The sequence below is a fragment of the Triturus cristatus genome, chromosome 5_2, assembly GCF_964204655.1.
Source record: "Triturus cristatus chromosome 5_2, aTriCri1.1, whole genome shotgun sequence".
Taxonomy (NCBI): Eukaryota; Metazoa; Chordata; class Amphibia; order Caudata; family Salamandridae; genus Triturus; species Triturus cristatus.
In genome coordinates this window covers 188842246-188865866 of record NC_140588.1, presented here as the reverse complement: position 1 = coordinate 188865866, position 23621 = coordinate 188842246, and the positions used below count along the sequence as shown (strand labels likewise).

General features: G+C 46.3%; 1 protein-coding gene across 6 annotated transcripts in view; it reads left to right on the top strand.

Moving 5' to 3' along the window:
- ZNF407 (zinc finger protein 407) overlaps positions 1–23621 on the top strand; it is a 1626307-nt gene that overhangs the window by 1025113 nt on the left and 577573 nt on the right. For all 6 annotated transcript variants that reach the window (XM_085606953.1, XM_085606956.1, XM_085606954.1 and 3 more), the window contains one exon: positions 8399–8482. In XM_085606953.1, the coding sequence (XP_085463079.1) occupies positions 8399–8482 (84 nt within the window). The remainder of the gene's footprint in view (positions 1–8398; positions 8483–23621) is intronic.

The window sequence follows — 23621 nt, the reverse complement described above, 5'->3', positions numbered from 1 at the left end:
TTCCCATGAGGCACAGGGTCAGACTGATTTGCATATGGCCATGTCTGAACTGGGGTGGCAGAGTGGGCTAAAGAACGGTGATGGATCAAACCCAGATCTGTTGACTGGGTGTGAGTGTTTGATTGGTTCTGATGCTCCGTCCATCACCACCCCCTTTTGTACCGCTTTGTTCGCCATAAGTTGGCAGGGTATGCTCAGACGTGAGTCCCTTGCTCACTTTGCCACTGGATTCACGCAAGCCTGGCTGAAGCCGGCTGAAATGCCAGAAACCGGTCCTAAGAAGCTTGTTTCCGGTCCAGGGAAGGCATGGCTTGGCAGTTCGGGCTGAACTGTTCCCATGAGGCACAGGGTCAGACTGATTTGCATATGGCCATGTCTGAACTGGGGTGGCAGAGTGGGCTAAAGAACGGTGATGGATCAAACCCAGATCTGTTGACTGGGTGTGAGTGTTTGATTGGTTCTGATGCTCCGTCCATCACCACCCCCTTTTGTACCGCTTTGTTCGCCATAAGTTGGCAGGGTATGCTCAGACGTGAGTCCCTTGCTCACTTTGCCACTGGATTCAAGCAACCCTGGCTGAAGACGGCTGAAATGGCAGAAACCGGTCCTAGAAAGCTTGTTTCCGGTCCAGGGAAGGCATGGCTTGGCAGTTCGGGCTGGACTGTTCCCATGAGGCACAGGGTCAGACTGATTTGCATATGGCCATGTCTGAACTGGGGTGGCAGAGTGGGCTAAAGAACGGTGATGGATCAAACCCAGATCTGTTGACTGGCTGTGAGTGTTTGATTGGTTCTGATGCTCCGTCCATCACCACCCCCTTTTGTACCGCTTTGTTCGCCATAAGTTGGCAGGGTATGCTCAGACGTGAGTCCCTTGCTCACTTTGCCACTGGATTCAAGCAACCCTGGCTGAAGACGGCTGAAATGGCAGAAACCGGTCCTAGGAAGCTTGTTTCCGGTCCAGGGAAGGCATGGCTTGGCAGTTCGGGCTGGACTGCTCCCATGAGGCACAGGGTCAGACTGATTTGCATATGGCCATGTCTGAACTGGGGTGGCAGAGTGGGCTAAAGAACGGTGATGGATCAAACCCAGATCTGTTGACTGGCTGTGAGTGTTTGATTGGTTCTGATGCTCCGTCCATCACCACCCCCTTTTGTACCGCAAGCCACAGGGACATAACAGGCTTCTTCGATATTGTTGTAACTCATCTTTACTCCGGCCCAGTGCAACGCAGCTTGTCCTTGACGCATCTGAGTGCAAGTCTTCACAAGTTCCAGCAGCTTCTTCAACACTGAGGCCACCTGACGCCGACATCGGCCCAGCGCGACCCATCTCTTTCCCTTCGACACTCCCCAGTGCACGTCTTCAGAAGCCCCACCGGCTTCCTCGATGACGACGCAGGACCTCACGTCACAGCTCTTTCTCAACGTTCATCGACTCTGCAGGTGCACAACACATCTTGATGCAGGTCCTCGCATCGCACAGCTCAACGCAAGGACTTTGCATCTTGACACCTAGGACAACAAGCTACTTTTCATTTGAGTGTACTCAATCCTTTAACCGGCCTGTGCTCCATCCCTGTTGACCTGAATTTGTGACTTGTACCTGGTCTACCGCCACCAGATAACCACGGTTGGTGCTTTTTGCTTCTTAGTGCTTGTTTTTCACAAAACCTTTAAACTGCATATATCTGTTCTACTAATTGGACTTTTGTCGTTTTTGTGCCAAATTATTTTTTACATTTTGCTCTATTTTTCTAAAACTTGTTTGGGATTTTTTCTTGTGTTTTGTTTTTACTTTATTGCTGTTTGTGTGCTGCGTAAATACTTTACACGTTGCCTCTAATTTAAGCCTGAGTGCTTTTGTGCCAAGCTGCCAGAGAGTTGGTCATAGGCTAATTTGGGGTTTTGCTTGTTTCTCCCTGACAAGGATTGTGGTTGCTGCTTGAGTAGGGTTTAACCCCTTCTCAACAGTAAGACAGTTTCCTACTTCGTCCCCTTCTGGAAAGAATATAATTATGAACGCCCCTTCAAACGTATTCAGCTATGTTTGTCTTACCTCTCTAGGACCTGTCAGAGCCGTGATTTCTTGGGCATTTCCTTACATTGTCCACCTTTGTGGTGAAAATGTATTATGCTCAATTGTGCATTGATCAGTCATTTTCTGCCATGAGGACAAACCAGAAAGTGGCCCAACAATGTGTTTTTACAGAGCATATAGCGTCCTGCTGACTTACTTCTACTATGAGCAGGAACTGATCTTTTTCATATACTTTATTTAACTGGTCGAAGGGTTTGCAGTTGCCCTTTCATTTAGGTTTCAAAGTTGCACAAAATGCAGAGAGAGGCCAGACTTTGAAAGGGCGCAACAAATGCATATAGAACCCAGTTCAGTGTCTTATAATTGGGACTAAATCTGTCTAGAAAGGAAAATTATTTTAAGATTATTTTAAGCTTTATTTGTGTACTACAGCTCAAAATAAAAAAAAATCCTCTTAATAGTCTCCTGATGCTGTGGAAAATGTGTCATATTATTCAACAGTCATCCTTCCCTTTAGCTTCCCCCTTTTTTTTTTTTTTTTGCAGTAATGTCTTTTTTTATTCAAAGCTGCCTCCCAACTCCCAATGTCCAGAAGACCCCATAAATTGGGCTAGATTTTTTTGTTTTTTAAATGTAATAAGCAAACTTAAAAAACATTCCCCTGAACGACTCTAGATTAAAGTTAATGGATGACGTAGGCGATACTTCAAGGTGTGAGATGTCACATTCAACGAGGTGGTCATTAAGATCTTTGTGCAAACTGAAGCATTTTGCAGTAACCAGATTACTACACATATTTCTGGTTTGCATCAAAGTCGATTGTTATTTACAAGTGAAACCTATATATTTCTGAACCACATTAGATTTATTTACAAGTGAAACCTATATCTTTTTGAACCCCATTAGATTTCAGCCACACCTCAAGAGACACAATACTTGACTGTCAAATATGGATACATAAACAGACTCGAACTACAAGCCTGGCTTCCAGCTCCATGCAGCAAGCAATCCAAAACAGTTGGACAAAGGTGCATAGCTCGCACACATCTGGTGTAAACAAGGTTTGTGTGTAAACAACAAGAGAGGAAGGGCTAACAACACGACTACTCCCCTCAGGGATAGACTGGAAAACAACAAAGTCAGTGTAATGTAAACAGAGCACTGTATATCAAAAGAGCATGGGTCCACAGGTTCAAAACAAACACTTATATTGTTGAGAAAGACGTAGACCTCTACAGGCTATACCCATTGTACATAGCCTATTATGTATAAGTAAATAAAGCCCTCACTCACCAACCTGGTGGTGACATGCTTCATCATCGGGCTCCACTGGGTATGACCGAATGTCATCCCAGTGTGCTACGACGCCAGGTTACTGCGGAGCGGGGTTCAGGTGAGGTGACAGTGAATTTAAAATAGCCAATTAAGTCAAAAAGTAAATTTTATTCGTTTTGCTAATTGGGAAAGTTAAAAAAGGGGAGTGAAGGTCAAAAAATAAAAGACCTGTTTCACTCCTTGGCGGTCAACATGTTTCTGCCTCAATGTGTGTTCCACAGGCTTTCATCAGGACCAGAGTGGGAGTGCGAAGTCACGGAGGTATGCACGCGCTAAGGTGCACCCTTCCGATGACTACTATGTGAAAAATATTTACAGTGAAAAAATCCGCCAAAAAAGGTACAATGGTGGAGAGAAACGAGTTTATTTTAGAGGCAATCCGTTTGAGGCCTCAGGGATCCCGGGAAGGGAGTGGGAGCAATATGGCACACCGCCCTCGCTGCTCGGCACCCGTTTGAAGCCTAGAGCGCCTCTGAGCACCGGGTCCAGGATGACCCCATAAATTGGGCTAGATTTTTTTGTTTTTTAAATGTAATAAGCAAACTTAAAAAACATTCCCCTGAACGACTCTAGATTAAAGTTAATGGATGACGTAGGCGATACTTCAAGGTGTGAGATGTCACATTCAACGAGGTGGTCATTAAGATCTTTGTGCAAACTGAAGCATTTTGCAGTAAACAGATTACTACACATATTTCTGGTTTGCATCAAAGTCGATTGTTATTTACAAGTGAAACCTATATATTTCTGAACCACATTAGATTGATTTACAAGTGAAACCTATATCTTTTTGAACCCCATTAGATTTCAGCCACACCTCAAGAGACACAATATTTGACTGTCAAATATGGATACATAAACAGACTCGAACTACAAGCCTGGCTTCCAGCTCCATGCAGCAAGCAATCCAAAACAGTTGGACAAAGGTGCATAGCTCGCACACATCTGGTGTAAACAAGGTTTGACCAACTTACAATCACAAGGAAGGGTCAGTCCTCCTGTCCAGTAACCAAGGTACAATTCAGACCAAACCCTTGCTGAATCAACAGAGAGCAGATGGCCTAACGGCTAGGGCGGTCGACCTCGAATCTGGGGAAACGGGTTCGAGTCTCGGCAATATTTCTGAACCCCATTACATTTCAGCCACACCTCAAGTGACACAATATTTGACTGTCAAATATGGTTACATAAACAGACTCGAACTGCAAGCCTGGCTTCAACTCCATGCAGCAAGCAATCCAAAACTGTTGGCAAAGGTGCATACCTCACACACACGTTGTAAACAAGGTTTGACCAACTTACAATCACAAGGAAGGGTCAGTCCTCCTGTCCAGTAACCAAGGTACAATTCAAACCAAACCCTTGCTGAATCAACAGAGAGTAGAGAGGAGTTGGCCTAACGGCTAGGGCAGTCGACCTCGAATCTGGGGAAACGGGTTCGAGTCTCAGCAATGATGCTGAACATCCTGTGATTCTGGGCAAATCACTTAATCTCTCCCTGCCTAACAAAAATGAATGTGTCCTCATGTAACGCAACTGGTGTGATGTAAAGCGCTCAGATACCAGATACCTTCGGGCCAAGTTCACACTATATAAAACTTCGTAAAAAAAAAAGCACGTGTTGTGCTGTATTCGCCCAACAGCCACTCCTGGTTATCACCAAACATAATAAACCTCATTCTGCCTTACGCCTTTGTATTACTTATGCCTCGTACTCTGATGGCACATTTAGAAAAATAAGAAATAACCGTTATCTGCTTCTGTTTCAACACCCATAACCAGCATTAAAAGAGCGCGCCCTCAGTTAAAGTAAGGACACCAACCCCAAAGCGGTGATAGTTGTTGGTCTTCAAATGTGCCCGTTATTCACAACTTTCACTTGCTAGTGCCCTCTCAGCCTGGCTAGATCAGATGTCCACAGCAGATCATGGCTGTGCTGGGTATTCTCGAGAGCAGCTACTAACAATGCTCTCCGCTCCCTCCCACACCATCTCATCCCATCTCTGAGAAGAGCACAGAGCCCATGTTCCCCTGATAATGTCTCGCTGGCCGGTCGTACTCGCGACCACTGGTTTCTCAGGCTTTCAGCTCCAGAATGTCAACAGGCATGTCCAGGAGCAGTGATGCCCTCTTTGCTCAGCCCCTGGTGATCTCATGTTCTAATCTAGATACTAAGAGTGAAACACATTAGCGTAGAACCCTTCCATCTCTCAGCATGGATACTCGGAGGCTCGGACTAAAGACCTTGACATACGTAAGTCTCTGCACAGCACAAAGCACCTCCCTCCCCTGGAATCTAGACATTAGCACCCATTAAGGTTGAAACTGAGAGTATGAAAATGTATGTTCTTCATGCCAGTAAAATATAAACCACTCTGCTTGTCCATGGGCCTCCCACCTGGGTTACAGAGATCAGTGCTGCGCTCTTGCAATGCCTCCGCAACCCGTACATGGCAGTTTTTGGTAACAATAGCTGGGTGGAAGTAAGAACAGCCCTTAAATCAGGGCAGGCCTCTATCTGTTGACTCCAAGTACGATGCTCTGAACCTACACACGGCTTATTATCTGACTATTGCATTGCTAAAACATAAGTCTTCTTTTACGCATTGAAGTACAACATAGGATGAGTTTATTGGTAGGTACAGGTCCATAAAAGGTTCAAGTCCTCTAATATTTAAAACCCACCAGGAGCTACTGATGTTTCCATCTCCTCGTCTTCTCTGACTCCTCCAACCGGCGCTGATTAGATCTGGGATATGAAATATTCTGCACACGGACAATACTCCATGGACCAACACACCAAATGAGGCAGGGGGACACATGGGATACACCATAGAGATTATCAATTTAAGGTCCTAGGGTCTGCGCCAGGTCTCCTATCTGTATGTCTCCACTGCCCCTCACGGCCCCTCTACACTGCTCTGCCTAGGCGCGTCTGGGTGTCTGTGGCATGGCAGATCTTGTAGGTCTGCCTGGAGAAAACAAAGACCTGCACCCTGCCCAGCAGTCCTGCTGCAGCCCAAAGCATGACTGGCTGCCATCTTGATCACGTGCTGCCATTGTAGGCAAACGTGGAAACCGCAGAAATCTGAATTCACACAAGGAAAAATCATTCAGTGAGAACTGTGTAAAGTTTTGTTTTTTTTAGCTTTTTTTTGAAAATCTGTTTTATTGACATTTTGATTATATGAAGCATTTCCTCATTGTACAACATCTCTAATGTTGCATTTATCATTGTAATCTAACAAATTTGTTTCCAATCTGTTTAGTCCATAGATCACTGTTATTGCGCCGGGTACCATTACATATTGTATTTGTGGTTTTATCTATTTGTTTCCCATGTAATCTTTGTTTTTCCAGGTTTGCCCATAGTCTCTGGTGTGTAGCCTGTATTGTACCTAGATTTTTTTTCTTAGATTTTCGCTATATACTTAACTCTGTAACAAACATTAACTGTGCTCTACCTTACAGTCCTCATCCGGAGTCCCTCATATCCACCACAATCGGTGGATGTTAGCTTCCGTATCATTTGACATTAATCTAATCATTTGGGAGCGGAGGAGGAGGAAGGGGAGCAAGGCACCCTTAGACCCTCCGCTATTGCTATGTCCTGTGACCTGTCTCTACCCGTTTAAATTCCTTTCCTGGTAACCCCCTAATTGCTCGGAGGACTGTGTAAAGTTGTGGGCTCTAGGCCTACTAACTTTGTAAATAAGAGACACAGACACATAAGTATAGTGCTTAGAACTGACCAGGAGCATGTGCACTCGGGCTCTTTTATTGGCAGGGTCAACTGACCGGTGACGTCTGTGTAGGGTGGGTGTATGGGCCAGCCCTCGTGGGAGGGGCTGGTAAAACACTAGACTGTGTCCAGCAGGACACAACCGACTGAAACGCTAGCTGGCACATCCATTTTGGGGAGGCGTGAGAAAGGTATAGGTATAGGTAGAAGTTCATTGCTGAAGATAACCAGCTGAGTCGACCATTTCAGTTGGACCGTGCAACTGCAACGCCCTCATCTTTTGCCATTCACTTAAGTGTATGCCCTGTTTCTGCATAGAAGCCCACCGACCAGTTAGTCGTTCCAAGTAAGCCCCGTCTAAACTGCACGCGGCTAGCTTGGAGCCTCTAGCTACCTTGGGCTTTGTGGGATGAAAACCAGTGCCACAGAAGAAATTACTGCATGAATATGAGACTACATAATGTGATCTATTACATTTATAAACTTCTGGGCAGAATGTTATTCAGGAAATAGGGTAGTAAAAAGAAGATTCAAACTCTTAGCATGTACTGCGCCTGCCAAATCTATGCCTAATTGTTGCAGCAGCTTGGAAGGGAGAATTATCATTAAAGATGAACAGTGTGAATCCTACTGCGGATTGGTTAGCAATCCCAAGACTTGTTTTCTTTATATCGCAAAAGTTTTCGAAGCGCCATTGAATCACCGCTGCTTGTGAATGCTATGCTTAATTGTTGCTTAGCGCTTCGATGTATTCAAGAAATTGCATCCGTTGATTACCATTTTCGGCGAAAGAGCAACCAACTAAGACGCTAATAAAGGCCGTTCATCATTTCCTAGTCTTAACACTTTTCTAGTCAATAAATGTGATCTATTTTATATAAGCACAATCATATGCGCTGTATATTAACTTTTCCAGGCAGTCTTTGCTGGGCACAGAAAGGACAGATGTATGGGAATTGTAAAAAATCCAGATATGCATAAAAACTGTTCAAGTGCATAAAGCAGCCCCATCTGGAAGACATCTAACAGAAATGAAGTTGTACAAAACCATTCCATTGATAATAAAGCTAATTTTTATGGGTCTGACAAGTATGTAATTATGTTCAGTGGTGCTTTTCAGATTTTATCACAGTCAATAAACCGCAGTGGTAATTTCATTCCCATTTGACATATTTACATGGAAACATTTGATTGGAGGAATTAGTAACCCTGAAAGCCTTGATAGATATGTTTTAATGATCTGTGACCTGCGCAGTCCCTCATCTGTTTATTGTTGCAACAGGCGAGAAGTCGTTCCTGTGTGACCTCTGTGGCTTCGCGGGTGGGACCCGGCACGCCCTCACGAAGCACCGACGACAGCATACAGGTCAGTCCAAGCCGTCTTTCATGTCTATGCCCTTTGTTCCCTGCAGGAACGGCTCGAGCAGGCGGATACAGCCTGTGAAAGGAAAGCCAGTGACTGGAATATTGCACCTGTCCGCCATTTTCTTTCACTCTTCCATTATTCGTTAAAAGTGCAATGTGGGCTAGATTTCACTTTCTCCTTGACTTTTTAAGTGGCTGAAAAATATTGAGTTGCAAAGGTCAGGTGTCCAATTATTGGACACTGAAGCATATTTTCTCAAACTGATATGAGACAGCAGCACACGAAGCTTTCATTTTGTTTTCAGGCTTGTATTACTGTGTCAAATATTTTGCTAAGCTAAAGCAAGTATTATGGCTAGAGCGCTGGGTTATGGATTGCTCATATTTGTTTGTGATCACAGAGCTTTTTGCCCTTTAACTTTACAACTCCTATTCCCCGGCGTCTCCATAAGCAACAGCGAACTCTTAAGAACACACACACCCAACATGCCTCACTTAACTTTCAAATTCAAACGATTAGTAACCTCAGACATGCGGTGCACTTACTTCCTTTCCCACTTTCACTCCCCTAGGTGGTACTGTAGGTGAGACAAGTTCAACCCTTTGTTGGAATTAAAAGAATTGTGAGATCACGCAATGAGAAGCTTGTCACAGAGTAGAGAGATAAATAATTTATTGATCTGTGATGGTGTAATCAAAAAAATGTTTGCCACTTATATGAAACAGCTGAAAGGGTGGCAGGTCTGAAAGCTGAGGATGGATCAACAGATCTTGTTTCTGATGTATTGTACTGAGATTTTGGACGAAGCGGTGGGGGTATCCATCTTTAACTGTGTCTAACGGAGGACAATACCTGCGGGAGGATCCTTATTGTCATCTCTGTTGTCTGCTTCATCACTACCCTCAGTTTGAGATATTCTAAGGAGTTTTGTTGTGATTAAAGTCTAGTTTAAGGTATCTGAGCACCACACACTCATGGGTGCTTGGACCATCTTGTCAGATTGACTACAAATCATACAATAAATTGCTGATGCAGATCACTTTTAGCAAAAGGGGCAACACCCGATCTGTGGAAGCTCTTGTAAAGATTTCCCTTAGAGCAACTGTACGTTGATCGACGAAAATCCACGTGGAAAATGTCTTTCCTGACTTGGTTTCAAGCTGATTGTGTAGGAGGCATCTGCTAGTTGTACTAATGTCAAGGGCTTTATATACATATATTGCTTTTTAGACACCTGTAACTCGAATACACATGTAGCACCTTCCAGATTCAGCAGGGTTTTCAATAATAATTAGCAGGAACATTGCTATCTTGTTTGTTTAGAGCACCACATTAATTGAACATACACCCTTTGATGGGGCGGTCGGCCTTATTAGGGCCCCACCTTCAAATTTTTTTTTTTACCAATCTACCTATCTACATCCCTGCTGCGTTCTTCCTGATACTTGATCAACAGGATAGGGACTTTGGCATAATGCGAGATGAGGGTGTCCCAAACGAAGCTCTGCTACCCCACAGTTGGAGAGGGCTTAGCTGACGCACAGTTTGAGCAATACTACCTAGCTGCCCAGGTCCAATGGATAGCCCCGTTGCTGGTTGGCCTACACCTGTTGGACACAGCCACATCCTCACGTGGTTGGAGCCTACACGCAATTGTGCACTTGTTTCACCCATGCTCAAAAAAAGGGTACCATAATCCCTCTTACTAGGATTCGCGCTACGATGCTATTGTAGATGCTTGTGCTTCGCTAATCACATGCTCCCCTACACTCTGGGGTTGGTGTTGCTGAGTACGCATACAGCAACTGGACCAACAACGACAGCGGAAATGACAGTATGACATGCTGCAGGCTTGCGCACACTTGGAAACCTGTAAAGACATGGCACACTGGTGTCATATGAAACCCTGATGGAAGAGGACGGCCTGCCACCGGGCCACTTTTTGCTCCATAATTTGCTGATTGCTACACTGGGAAAACATTTGGGTGATATAAACACAAGCCACCAACCCATCTCACGATGCAATACTTACAAGTGACGGGGAGGCAGATACCTCACACGCTGGCTAGTTGACTCTTTACGCTCTCACAATACCTCTTTGTGCAACAGTACTGGGAGGCGGATTTGTCGCCCCCCTGCGCAGACAGGGAGTGGACAGTTTTACTGGAGGGACCTAGACATGTGCCACAAAATGCCTAATTCAAACTTATATAGTTTTACGTACTGCACAGGATTTACCTCACCCCTGGCAATGTAAACCGGTTCTATCATAGAGTGGATGCAGCTTGTCTGCGTTGCGCATGCATAGGTGCTGACTTGCTACATAATCTCTGGGCTTGCCCCTTCCTACATACCTACTGGTATAACGTCACATCAACCATATTTGCTTGCAATGAACGTCTGAGCCTACACAGATGGGAGATCTGTGTTCTGGGACTGTACCACAGACACTAGAAGCAACTGGTGACCTCCTACTTCCTAGATCTAGGATTTATAGTGGCCAAGCGACTTATTACTCGAAGGTGGAAATCCCTTACACCCTCACCGTTTGTGGCCTGGAAACACTCAGTGGTTACTGGGGCACAAGCCGAAAACACAGCCCTGCATAGGAAAGACACGCTTGCAAAATACCCCAATACCACTTACTGGGACACCATATTAACTGACTTACGAACTGTCTCCTGCGCAGACGAATCGTCAGCCACCACTGACACTGTAGCAGAAGCCTAAAATCAGTAGGCTACGGGTGTGGACTGAAACATTTTCGGTTTTTCCATCAGCAGGTCGGCCGCCACATACACACATTCCCTTTGTGGTGCGGATATCCCGCATAGCACTTGCCAGTCATGAAAGGTGGATAGAGCAATCTTAGGTTCTACATCTTCCTGGTCTGCTGTGTTCTTGAATTAGAGTTCTCATAGTTTAACGTTTGCAAAAGTATGACTCTGTGTAACGTAACCTATCCGATGACTTATTGGGGAGACTGTCCTACTACTGACTAGCTGGGGGAGTATCACTGTGCCCTTTCAACACATGATTTACTGTGTGTTCCATGCTTATATGTATCCTATCTTATGGGTTCACCAACGTTCTCTCACTACTACAGTATACATGCATAGTTTACACTTCGTGACTAGTGCACTGACCTGTTTGTTTTCCATGTTCGTATGTATTTCAGTATGTACCATGCGACTCAGCACTTGAATGATTACTGCAATGTGTACTTGGCGACTTGAAAAATATTTTTTTTCCATAAACCGATTCAAACAAAAGAAAAATTAATTGAACGTACACCCTTTGTTTTATATTTCACTTCACGTGGATCAAATAGTAAAAATATTTGATCTTGAAGCTGGGGGCCTAACATTTTAAAATCTTTTTATTCTTTGGAATTCGTTATTTTGAGAAGTTGGTGACAAATCACTTTTTTAACGAGCTGATATCCGTGGGTCTAGAAAGCAGCTGTCCACCTAGTGACGTATCCAGCGAGTTCAAAGAGGAAGTCCACAGATGAGTATGACCTACTGCACAGGGTTGTGCTCTCTGGGGTTGAAATTTGAATGTGGGTAGTGGTATATCAGATGCACGTTTTACCCAATTCACTTTTGATTCTCATTTCATAGACCACAAGGAGTTTCAACGTTTTCCAGACCACCAAGTGTACTGATCTCCTGTTTCATCAGTGTTTTTGTGGGTCCTACTGTTCGCAAACCAAATGCATGATTGTTTTTTAAAAAAAAATTAAATCAGGGCTTTAGTTGCTGGCAGCCATTACCTCTTTTTTGAACCTCGAGCAACTGAAAGCGGTCACTTGCCAAGATGCATATACAATGCCACAGGTGTACTATAGTGTTAATAGCTCGTTTTCTGTTTTTCTTTTTTGTTTATTCCTACTTGACACTGGTGGTCTTTCTACAGTAATTGTTTACCCACAGTAACAAAAGCTTAAGATATTTGGCTATGTAGTTTTGTATTGTAGTGGTTGGCCTCATAGTGATTTTAGGACCAGATCTGTTTACCTGAATTGGTGTAAGCTCTTTATCATGCCTAATGTGAACATACATTTCAATGGATGGTAAATGGCAAACACCAAAGCAGAGGATGCTGTAGGATTGGCCTGCCCCCAATAGGACAGCGGCCAAGCTAGAGAAGATCACACCAGAGTTCAGGTTGAGACAAAAGGTGTTGTATATAACTGAGCAGGATATATTTTTGTAAAAGTACTAAGTTCAGAGAGGATGTTGAGAATTATGTACCAATACAAGGATGGTTTGGACCCAGCTGATTGGAAATCAGCTTTGACCCTGTTCCAATAGGAGTATTCATGTCCAAACTGTAAGGTCAGGTCCTCCCTGAACAAGAACACAAGCAACCCAATACTGGTTTTGTCCTTGTTGTGGCTCATCCGTCTGGTATATCTGGGCCACGGTGTCCACAGAACCCACGTCTGGGCATACCCCTCGCACTTAGGGCGTCGCACTGAAGTATACAAAAAAGTGATGGCTGGAATAGATGAATTAATCTCAGCCACTGGTAAAACTTAGGCCACATCCCAGTCCATTGTTATTTTACACACCATGCCATCTAATTTCTGAGCCAGTCCTATGCAAATCAGTCTTGACCCTGCTTCAATAGGAACAGTGCAGCCCAGACTGCCAGAGCAGGTCCTCCCAGAACGGGTAGCCAAGCAACCAAGACCAGTTTCATCCTTATTAAGGCTCATCAGTCAGGTATAGGTTCATTCCAGGGGCACAGCATGGACGGGACACACAACTAGGCATCCCCATCCCAATTAGGGTATCACAGTGAAAATTAGAAGTAATTTAGGCAGACCTACTGGCTTTGTCAAAGTGTCAGAGCACCACAAATATAAAAGGCTGACCTATTGGCTTTAGGAAGGAGTCAGCACATGGACCAGCAGAGGTATTGGCTTTGTCAAATAGTCACCACAATAATTTATCAATAACCATATTCCAAAGTAATCTTCATAAATAAGCACATGGGAATGCATACAAATGATTGTCCCAAAAATATTTAAAACAAAGTATTTTTATTCCAAACAAGTCTAAATAATTTATTTTAGTTTCTCTTTTACACACTTGAAGCTGCAGAAAGCAGACATAGAACCTATGAAAAGAGGCCCCCACACACCAGCTGAAGAGTATATAGCTCCAGCTCAGAGCACTTAAAAAAATCATGGTAAGTTCTCCTTGGGTCATGCATCTAATAACCCAGGAGACTTGCACTCATTTTTATAAAGGCTTCCTGGGAGGGCTGCTGTTCTCTTTTCCACCCTCACAACACTTCTTTGAATTATTGGTGGTGACTCTGCCTCTCCTTGCGGCACTGCAACAACTATAATGCCTAACAAGCATTTGCAATGCAATCGGTCTCGCCTTTGGGACCTTATATGTATTCAGCTATGCAGCACATTAGCCTACTGTTGTTTAACTTGAAGGAAAAGTAAGCACCAAATTGCGTGCCGTGTCAGGTATGGGAACACATGGAGAGAAATATTACCTTTCAGCGGAAAATGGTATAGTCCAAAGCTCTGTTTTTAATATAAAATCAGGGCCTTCGGTGGTCATATCACTGAAAATACAAGATTTGAAAAAAATAATAATGTCTACGGGTGCTCATGAAAGACAATTTCTATGGACTGGAATCTAGTGAATGCTAAAGTGATTCTGGTATTTTACTGACCTCTGCTGGTCGTATCTGAAAGAAAGACGTTAGTTAGATTCCTTACCTTAGAATATCGCCAGGCGTCAGGCTGGATCCGGAAAGATTTTTCGTCATCAGCACCCTTGCACGTCAGTAGGCGTCGTCTGCGACATGATCGCCGGGATGACGTCGTCGGAGTACTTAGACGCCGCACTCGCGTGCTGAAGTCAGTTCTTCTTTTTTCCGCGCCAGTAAGCACAGATCTGGGAAGAACGTACCCTTAGTCATTTTTTGACTAACTTTTTGGAAATTTTTGTCTCTCTTTTCGAGTCGACTTCGACTCCTGGTGCCGGTAGGGATGGCCGGGTTCAAGCCGTGTGACGTCTGTCACCGACTGATGTCAGTTACCGACCCCCACCATCGGTGTCTCTACTGCCTTGGGACCGACCACGATGACAAGTCGTGCCCTGACTGCTGGGCCTTGACCTCGAAGGCTAGGCGGGAGTGGTCCCGCAAGCTCCTCAAGATCCGGCAGTCGGCTACGCGCCGCTCGAGGTCCCGGTCGAGGACGAGGTCGAGGGACCGGTCGTGGAGCCGAAGTCATCACTGCTCGTCGGGCTCCAAGTCCTCGCATTCAGGTAAGTCAAGGCACGGTAAAAAGAAGTCGAAGAAGTGGCATCGCTCTTCTGACTCCCCTCGCCGGTCGCGCGACTCGGCCGAGGGTTCGGGTGGCACCACCCGCGCAGCTCCGCCAGAGCCGCAGGAGTTGCATCCAGCCCCATACCCTCCGGTCCCTGGGCCTCATGCGACTCCGGGTGAGATTCGGGACTTTCTCGTGGCCATGAGGAGTCTCGCTCCGCCGTTGAGGCTTGCCGGCGCACCTCCGGGCCCCGCAGGTCCGACTGGGGGGCCTAGCGTGCCGGCGGCTTCGGCCCCGGCGCCGTCGTTGACTTTGGTCCTGATGCCGCAGATCCCCGTGGGATCCAGGCCTGGATCCCGGTCGACGGCGGTTGACCTTACGACTCCTCCGCCGGCGCCAACCCCCATGGTGCCGCTCTCGGCGCCGTCCTCAGACGACGCCGTCCCTAGTTTAAGTCCGGGTCCGGCGTCGGAGCGGCGCCGATGGTTGAGCATTTCATCTATGACCCGGCTCCGTCCTTTCTATCTGTTTACCAGGAGACGGATGAAGGGGAGGACTGGGAGGGGTCTGAGCACCCTCTGGCACAGCAGTGCCAGTTAAGTCAGGACTGGGCAGACGAGCTGGGGGATGCCAGTGGTCTAGACACTTCGCCTGACACTGATTTCATTTCTCCTCCTTCCGTGGCTACGGAGGAGGGTGCGACTTATTCTGTGGTGTTGCTCAGTGCGGCCCAGGCCCTACACATGGAGCTCCCTGCAGCGGCCGTGAGGACTAACCTCCTCACTGAGGTGCTTCAACCGCCGGTAAGCTCTTCGGAGCCTCTACTGCAGTTTAATGAGGCACTCACTGATGTTCTGATGGGCACTTGGTCCAAGCCCTCCACAGTCTCTCTTGTGGATCGGAACGTGGCCCGGCGCCACCGCCCAGCTCCGGGTGACCTCTGCTTTCTGTCCATACACCCCACCCCTGAGAGTCTGGTTATCCAGGCCTCTATGTTCCAAACTGCCTTCCCGTCCGCACCTCCGGATCGGGAATCCAAAAAGGTTGGAGCAGTTTGGAAAGAAACAGTTTTCCTCCCTCAGTCTTGGGTTGCGGTCCATTAATACCGCGTGCCTTTTGGACCGTTACACCCACTCTTTGTGGGATACGGTGGCGGACGTGCTGCCTCAGTGTCCAGAGGAGGCAAGGACACGGCTCGCCCAGGCTCTTGCTGTGGGGCGGGATTCAGCACGGTACTCCATTCGATGTGGACTTAATACCACAGACTCGCTGGGTAGAGCGATTGCAACGACAGTGGCGATTCGTCGTCATGCCTGGCTGAGGTCCACAGACTTTTCAGGGGATGTCCAGAGCACCCTCATGGACATGCCCTTTGATGGCCGCCGCCTTTTTGGTGACAAAGCGGATAGTGCGCTGGAGCGCTTTAAGGACTCCAGGGCTACGGCCAAGTCCTTGGGCCTCTCGGCCCAGCGCTAGCAAACTTCCGCTTTTCGTCCCTTTCATGGCCAAGGAAGGGGCACCCCCGCACGTTCGTCCAGCCACAGGCCGCAGATCCAGCCTCAACGCGTTTGCGGATGTGGATTCCGCCGTGGCGGAGCAGGGGGACAGAGAGCCGGTCAGTCCACATCTGCTCCTGCAGCATCTGCCTCAAAGCCTTCCTAGTCCGAGCTTTCAGGCCCATTCCACGCCAGTGGAAGGCAGAGTTTGCCATCACCTGCTCCACTGGTGTACCATCACTTCGGACAGGTGGCGACCCCTCCAGCCATGCCATCGCAGTACCACCGCATGTCGGGGGAGCACTTGCAACTTCTGCAGAAGGAAGTTACAGCCCTCTTGGCCAAGGGGGCCATCGAGCACGTTCCTGGCCCAGAAGTAGGACGGGGTTGTTACTCCCACTACTTTCTGGTTCCAAAGAAGGGCAAAGTGGGCCTACGCCCTATCTTGGACCTCAGGAGCGTCAGCGCCTTCCTCCGGAAGGAGAAGTTCAAGATGCTGACTTAAGCTCAGGTTCTGGCTGCCCTAGACCCTGGAGACTGGATGGTAGCGTTGGACTTGCAGGACGCTTACTTCCACATCCCTGTCCTGCCGGCCCGCCGGCGTTACCTGAGGTTCTTGGTAGGCCACAAGCACTTTCAGTTCACCGTGCTCCCCTTCGGCCTCACCAGTGCCCCTCGGGTGTTCACGAAAGTGTTGGCGGTGGTCCTAGCTCATGTGCGCAGATTAGGGGTCCCAGTGCGCAGATAAGGGGTCCCAGTCTTCCCCTATCTCGACAACTTGTTGTTGAAGGCGGGCTCGCCCCGAACAGTCGTCTCCCACCTCCAGACTACGGCCAACCTCCTGCATTCGCTGGGGTTCTGCAGCAACGTGCCGAAGTCACATCTGAGTCCCTCCCAGAAGCTCCTCTGCATCGGAGCGGTTCTGGCCTCGGCGCAGTTTCGGGTCTATCCTCTCGAACAGCGGGTTCGGGAAATCCTGATGGATACATCTGCCAGTGGATTCCTCACCTTGTGAATATCCCCTGCGCCAGCAACATTCGGAAACTTTTGTAGCAGTCCACGCCGATGAGGTCGAAGACGACGTCACAGAGGCACGACTCAGCTCGCGACTCCGCTGACGTCACCGGCTCTATAAGAAGACCTCGTCGGCGTGATGACGTCAGTTCCCTTTTTTCCGCGCCATCGACGCCAACGGATTTCGGGAATCTCTATCTGTAGCTTCACTCTTACTTTGTATTTCTACTGGATTTCTCTGTCCTTTTTTGTGAAAATGTCGACAAAGAAGTCGGGGTTCAAGCCCTGTCGCGAATGTGGAAAGCATATGCCCATCACGGATCCACATGGCGACTGCGTATGGTGCCTATCTTCGGACCATGATGTGGATGGATGCTCTTGCTGTCGCAACATGAGCACCAAGGCTCTAAAGGAGAGAGAAGTGAAGCTTTTCATCGCGAGGATGAAAAAAGAGAAGAGAGGTAGGAGAAAATCCAGGACGAGGTCAAGAACGAGGTCGGCGTCGAAGTCGACTTCGGGGCATGCTTCAAGATCTAAGATGCATAAAAATAAGAGGAGACATTCTTCTCGACGTCACGCCGTAAGGACTCTGTGTCTCCCTCGCCTGTTCCGGATTCAGCTGTTGGTTCTTCTTCTCCAGTGGCTTCACCGGTTCCATCTCCGACGCCGGTTCCATCTCCGACGCCGGTTCCATCTCCGACGCCGGTTCCATCTCCGACGCCGGTTCCATCTCCGACGCCGGTTCCATCTCCGGCTCCGGTTCCATCTCCGGCTCCGGCTTCGTCTCTGGTTGAGGAGCTTCCAGTACCGGGTGAGCCTTCGACCCCGCAGATTTCACCGTCGGCGCCGGTTGGCCCGAGTCCGGTGATGCCTGATCAGTACCCTGCGTTCCCTGGACCAGGTCAGGACCCCACGCATTATCTAAATGCTATGTACGAGATATTTTAAAGAGCCATGTACTCAACTGGTGCACCTTCGGGTCTGATGGGTCCAATGGCCTTCAGTTTGGGGGTGCCTCAAGCCTATCCACAGGCCCCCATCATGCCATTTTTTCCGGCGACGCCGTCTTGGCATCTACTGGCGCCGAGGACATCGACGCCCCTCCCTTCTTCACCGTCGCCGGCTCGACCTCGTTCGACACCGGCTGCTCCTGTGGATCCACGTTCGACGCCGGCACCGGTTGTAAGAATCCGGTCTAGGAGGGAGGCTCAAAGGGTGCTTGATGAGCAAAGGTACCTTTTGGAAGAGGCAGAAGAAGGAGAGCTTGTGGAGTCTGATGACGTATTTGCAGAGCTTAAGGAGGCTAGTGGTTTGGATTTATCTCCTGAATGGGAAATTACTCCACCTTCTGATGAACCCTCAAAGGATGTGGCACCATATCGTGCAGTCATAAGGAAGGCAGCTAAGCTTTTAGATCTGCAATTGCCTTCTACTGAATTCAAGTCGAACATTTTGACAGAGGTGCTGCATTCTCCCACTACTGTTTCAGAACCCTTGTTGCCCTTTAATGAGGCCATCATAGATCCTGTAATGGAGGTGTGGTGTAGTTTTGAAAACATTTGCCAGGAGGTATAGGGCAGCTCCGGGGGACCCTGAGTTTTTAACTTCTCATCCGTCGCCTGAGAGCCTGGCGGTTCAGGCTGCTTGTTCAGGGAAATCTAAAGGTGCTTTTCCCCAGGTTCCAAGTGACAGAGAGGCCAAGAAATTAGATCAATCGGCCAAAAAGGTTTTTTCATCGGCCAGCATGGCTCTTAAGTCTACGAATGCCACTTGCCTTTTAGGATGCTATATTCATGCGCTCATGGATTCTGCAAAGAACTTATCTCCAAAACTATCGCAAGGGTACTGCTGACGAAAAATCTTTCCGGATCTAGCCTGACTCCTGGGGATATTTTAAGGTAAGGAATCTAACTAACTAATGTTTCTTACAGATATATCGTTACCGAAGGTAAGTAACTTGTTCTTTCTATCAAAAAAGTTAAATAGAGGTAGTTGCCAGAAAAATAAAAAAAGAAAGTCCGTAAGCAGAAAGCAATTCTGCTATTTTACTGACCTCTGCTGGTCGATTTCTATCAAAACAGTTAAATAGAGGCAGTTGAACTGAAAAAGAGTCCCTAAGCGGAAGCAGACAATTCCTTGGGCTGATCTCCAGAGCCCACAGTGTACATACACATATAAGTATATACTAAAGTATTTACAAGAGGCCTCGAATGCTCGAACTAAAAATGAAACCCATGCAGAGCATTATGGGGCACTCCCTGGAGGGAGCAGTGAATTATTGTATGAGCAGCCTTGCCTCTTCTATAGTGATCCCTAATTGGCGTTTATTTATGCTGGGTAATTTAAAATATTTGTTACTTTCAATTCATACTTCATATTTCTCAGATGCAAGGTTCTGTTACAGTGTATTTTGACGAAAGGCTGTCTCTTGTCTTTACAATTAACACCTTGAAAGGGTCTGTTAATGTGAATAGCGCGGCCTTGCTGCCTTTCCTGGTATTGTACTCCTTGGTGACCCTTTTCAATCTTGATGTTGTCTATTACTTAACATTTGTATTTATTGCCATGCTGTGAGAGAGATAGTAACCCAGCCTAAGTCTTTTAAGGCAGATCTGGTAACAGATAAGGCAGTAGGGTTCTGTCAAAGATTCTTTTCTATTTAGGATTTTATTTGAGGTTTGCTGGGTGCCTTTTAAATTGAGACCAATTGACTTGTACATTCTAATGTACACTTCTTCCAACAGATTGCTTATTTTGGAAATGTCCAAGATGTAAGACTACATGTAGGAAAACATTAAGTAGTTGCTACTGGGTAGCATGTTACCCCACAGAAGACTCCACCATGGAACTGTGCAACCTTCATCCCCAAAATGACCTGCAAAGGTCTGAAAACTGTACCTTGGATGTAATTTTGCCCCACTGACAACAAATTCTTTGATCCAAAGCTTTCTGAGTTAATTTGTTTTTCCCACCAAGATTGCGTCTCAGAAGGCATACTGTCGTCTGAATTTTTAGATTTTGATCTCTGACTCATATTAAAGCGATTCATTGGACTATGTTATAAAGTCCACTAAAAAGAATTTTGTGGGAAGTCTACAGAAAGCCATATGTTTGAAAATGTGTGGGTTAAGAGGTTCAGATGGTGTTTATAGAGGTTGAGTGAACCCTGTTAACCTCAGGAGAATTGGTGATATATACATAATATCAGTAGCAGACAATTACTCTCTTATAGGGATATATTTAACATAGTAATTTGGAAGAGTGTGAGTCGTTGCCCTAGTCACATGTTCCTTGTTTCAGAAATAAAATGCACACACTTCATTTTAACTTGCTTTGTATATCGCCTCTTGAACCATAGAACCTTTGTATTGTTGTATCAGTGGATTCCATGCGTCGCATAGGCACCCAAGCATTTTTATTCTGAAATGGTTTCCATCGTCATGAATAATCTTAATGTTTAAAAATCACAAGGGGATCCGATGAGGCAAATAATGGTTTGCCCATTTGAGTGAAATGAAACATTTCTACCTACCTATTTTGGGATTAAGATTTGCGCTAATATAAATCACATAGTGGGGCTGAACTATGATTACCTCTTGAAGTCTGTCAGTCTTAAATTGTGATTATGGAGTCGTCTCCCACTTAGTCTTACAGGGCGATGTAATATTGTTAAAATGAATGTTGTTCCTAAATTTCGTCATCTTTTTCGCTCTCTTCCACTGTGAGTCCCTGACACATTATTTAAGCGACTCGAGAGGGTCATTGGCAGTTTTATAAGGGGATGTAAAGAGCTATGCAGGCGACATGTCTTATGAAACTGCTGGCTAATCAGAGTTGTCTGCTATTCCCTGAGTTTAAGCTTTATTTCTGGGCTAGTTTTAGAATGCGTATTCGGAATCTACTCACATATAATGATCCCGATGCTCTTGCAAAGGTTTACCAATTGGCTCTCACTTTAGGTTTAGTTCTCTGCAGACAGTGGGGTCAAAATTATTTTAAATGAGTGCAGTTTAAGACCATTAAGAATACTGATTGAATCTGGGGGATAATCTGCACTAAATATGCTGTGCCATTTATACATCTGTACACTCCATTCTGGAGCGGTCCTGACTTCCTACCTATTTTCCATGAGAGTGATCAGACTGTGGTTTACATTAGATAAATGCTAGTGTGTTCTGTCGGGTAAATCTTTTGCTTAGTTTCAGTTGCAACAAGTTAGCGACAATCACACATTTGTTATGAAAGTAAAAGGGTAAGACAAAAACCCACCAAACAAAGGACATATTTAATATGTATTATTTATATATTAAATGCATCATGATGTATATGGCTGTACCACAGTTAATTCGCAGGACAGTCATGACAGAATCAGTTTAGCTAAAGGGGATACATATAGATTGAATAATGTAGGAGTTAAGGAAGATCCCTGAGGTACCCCATATGATAGAGCAAAGGAACTTGATTTAAGCTGACAATTGGTTACTTTTTGTGTTCTGTCAGTTAGAAATTATTTGAAAAGATTCAGTGCTGTATCTTTAATAGCTAGGTGTACTGGCATGTAGTTGTTGGTTGGACGGAGATTGGAGATGGAGAAGCTACGCTCTGTGACGTCCGACGCCACAGCCAGCGGGGCCGCCGTTACTGTTGGTTCTCCACCGCTGTGCCGTTGCCGCCACTGCTGTGAGGTAGTGTGGGAGGTGAACAGGTGGCGGGCAGCAAACCTGAGGCCGGAGGCTCGAGACCGGACCTGTCCGAAGAAAGAGAAGAGAGGTTTCTGGGCTTGGCATTTGGGATGCGAGAGCAGCACAGAGTGGGAGGCGAAGTAAGGCGAGAGCCGGTGGTAGCAGCTACCACCTGCTGGGTGTGAGCCCAGGTCCCTCGCAGATGCAGCCCAGGTAGGTCTGGGTGCAGCTTGTGCTTGGCCCGGTGACCTACCGCTCTGGGCCTGCCCTCCTCCTCCCTGCTTTACTTACCACCTCGACACGCTGGGGTTAATATTTCGAAAAATTGATCTAGAACCCTGTGCAGGTTCCGATTCTATTTCAACTAAAGAGAAAACAGGGCTCCAACCTCTCGGGCATGTGGGAGAGTAAAGAAAAAAATAATTCTTCACAGTAAGCTGGTAAGGCTCTTTCTTCAACCCACAACTGGCAAAGACAACAGATATTGTGTCATATTGTCATAATGTCACTCAGCTAAGTGGGAATGCGTGCAGCTGTATAGCTCGGTGAGTTCAGATGCGACCTAGTAAGGGCACTGCACAGTGTTGTCAATAACCGTCAACAGCATTGGGGGTACAAGTAGTACCTAGGGCAAAAGACAATAATATTGCCTTTCATTCCAACTGCTGGATTTTCTGCACAATATTTGCCACAAACCCCAAGTCCACAAGGCATAGGTTCTGGGAAGTGGAATAAAAAAAGAGAAAACTGAGGCTGTGTCCAGCTCACCTTTGATGAGTTCTTGGTATCATAACACAGGTTACGCAAGGGAATTGTGTCCTTTCCATGAGTTTAGACCTATATTGGGTCGGCAAATAAGGCTTAGACCCCGTGCCTTTCCCTGCTGATGCAGAAGCAGCCGGCTTTAGGTTGGTGCAGCTTGCCTCAGCAGTGGATCCGCTTCTTTAGTCTCCCTTTTGGTCCTTGGAGAGATCTTACTCAAATATAGATCACTCTAATAAGACTCTGACTTCGTGTTTAAGTGATTTATCTCAGATAATACAGCATTTTCTCCTCCGCTTCAGTAGGACTTATAGCTAGTTGAATTGCTCCTTTTAAAATTCTACCCAAAAAGAAAGCTAAAGAAATTGTACCAGGCTGGGATTAAAGCCAGTGTTAGTGTAGCTGAGGGTTAAGACATGACTGCCAAGAAGCTGCGTTCTGGGAAACTGGTTTTTGTATAAGAGCCTGAAAAAAACGAAAGCAAATCCATTAAGGAATAATTCAAGGCCCTATATTGGAAGATTTCACCCTCCCAAATATCAACATGAACTTGGCCATGAAAGGCCCCAGCCAACTAATGTACTTACCGGTACTCCATCTTTATCAAACCTACGGGAACACATAATGAATACACCTATTGGTCCCTCCATCAAGATGCAGCTATTTAATAGTACCCCCAGTGGAATCTTCATAACAATTTCAAGGGCGTCAGACACTCCAGATTTGTCCCTGAGTCCACACTTACCAAGTAGCCAACCAGTGAATAGGACCCTGCTCTCTGAATCTTTGCATTGCCAGGAAAGAGTTCTGTCCTCTATATTGATCTTGATGGAAGAATCGGTGTCCAACACTGATCATATTTTGGATTCCCTTTTATCCTT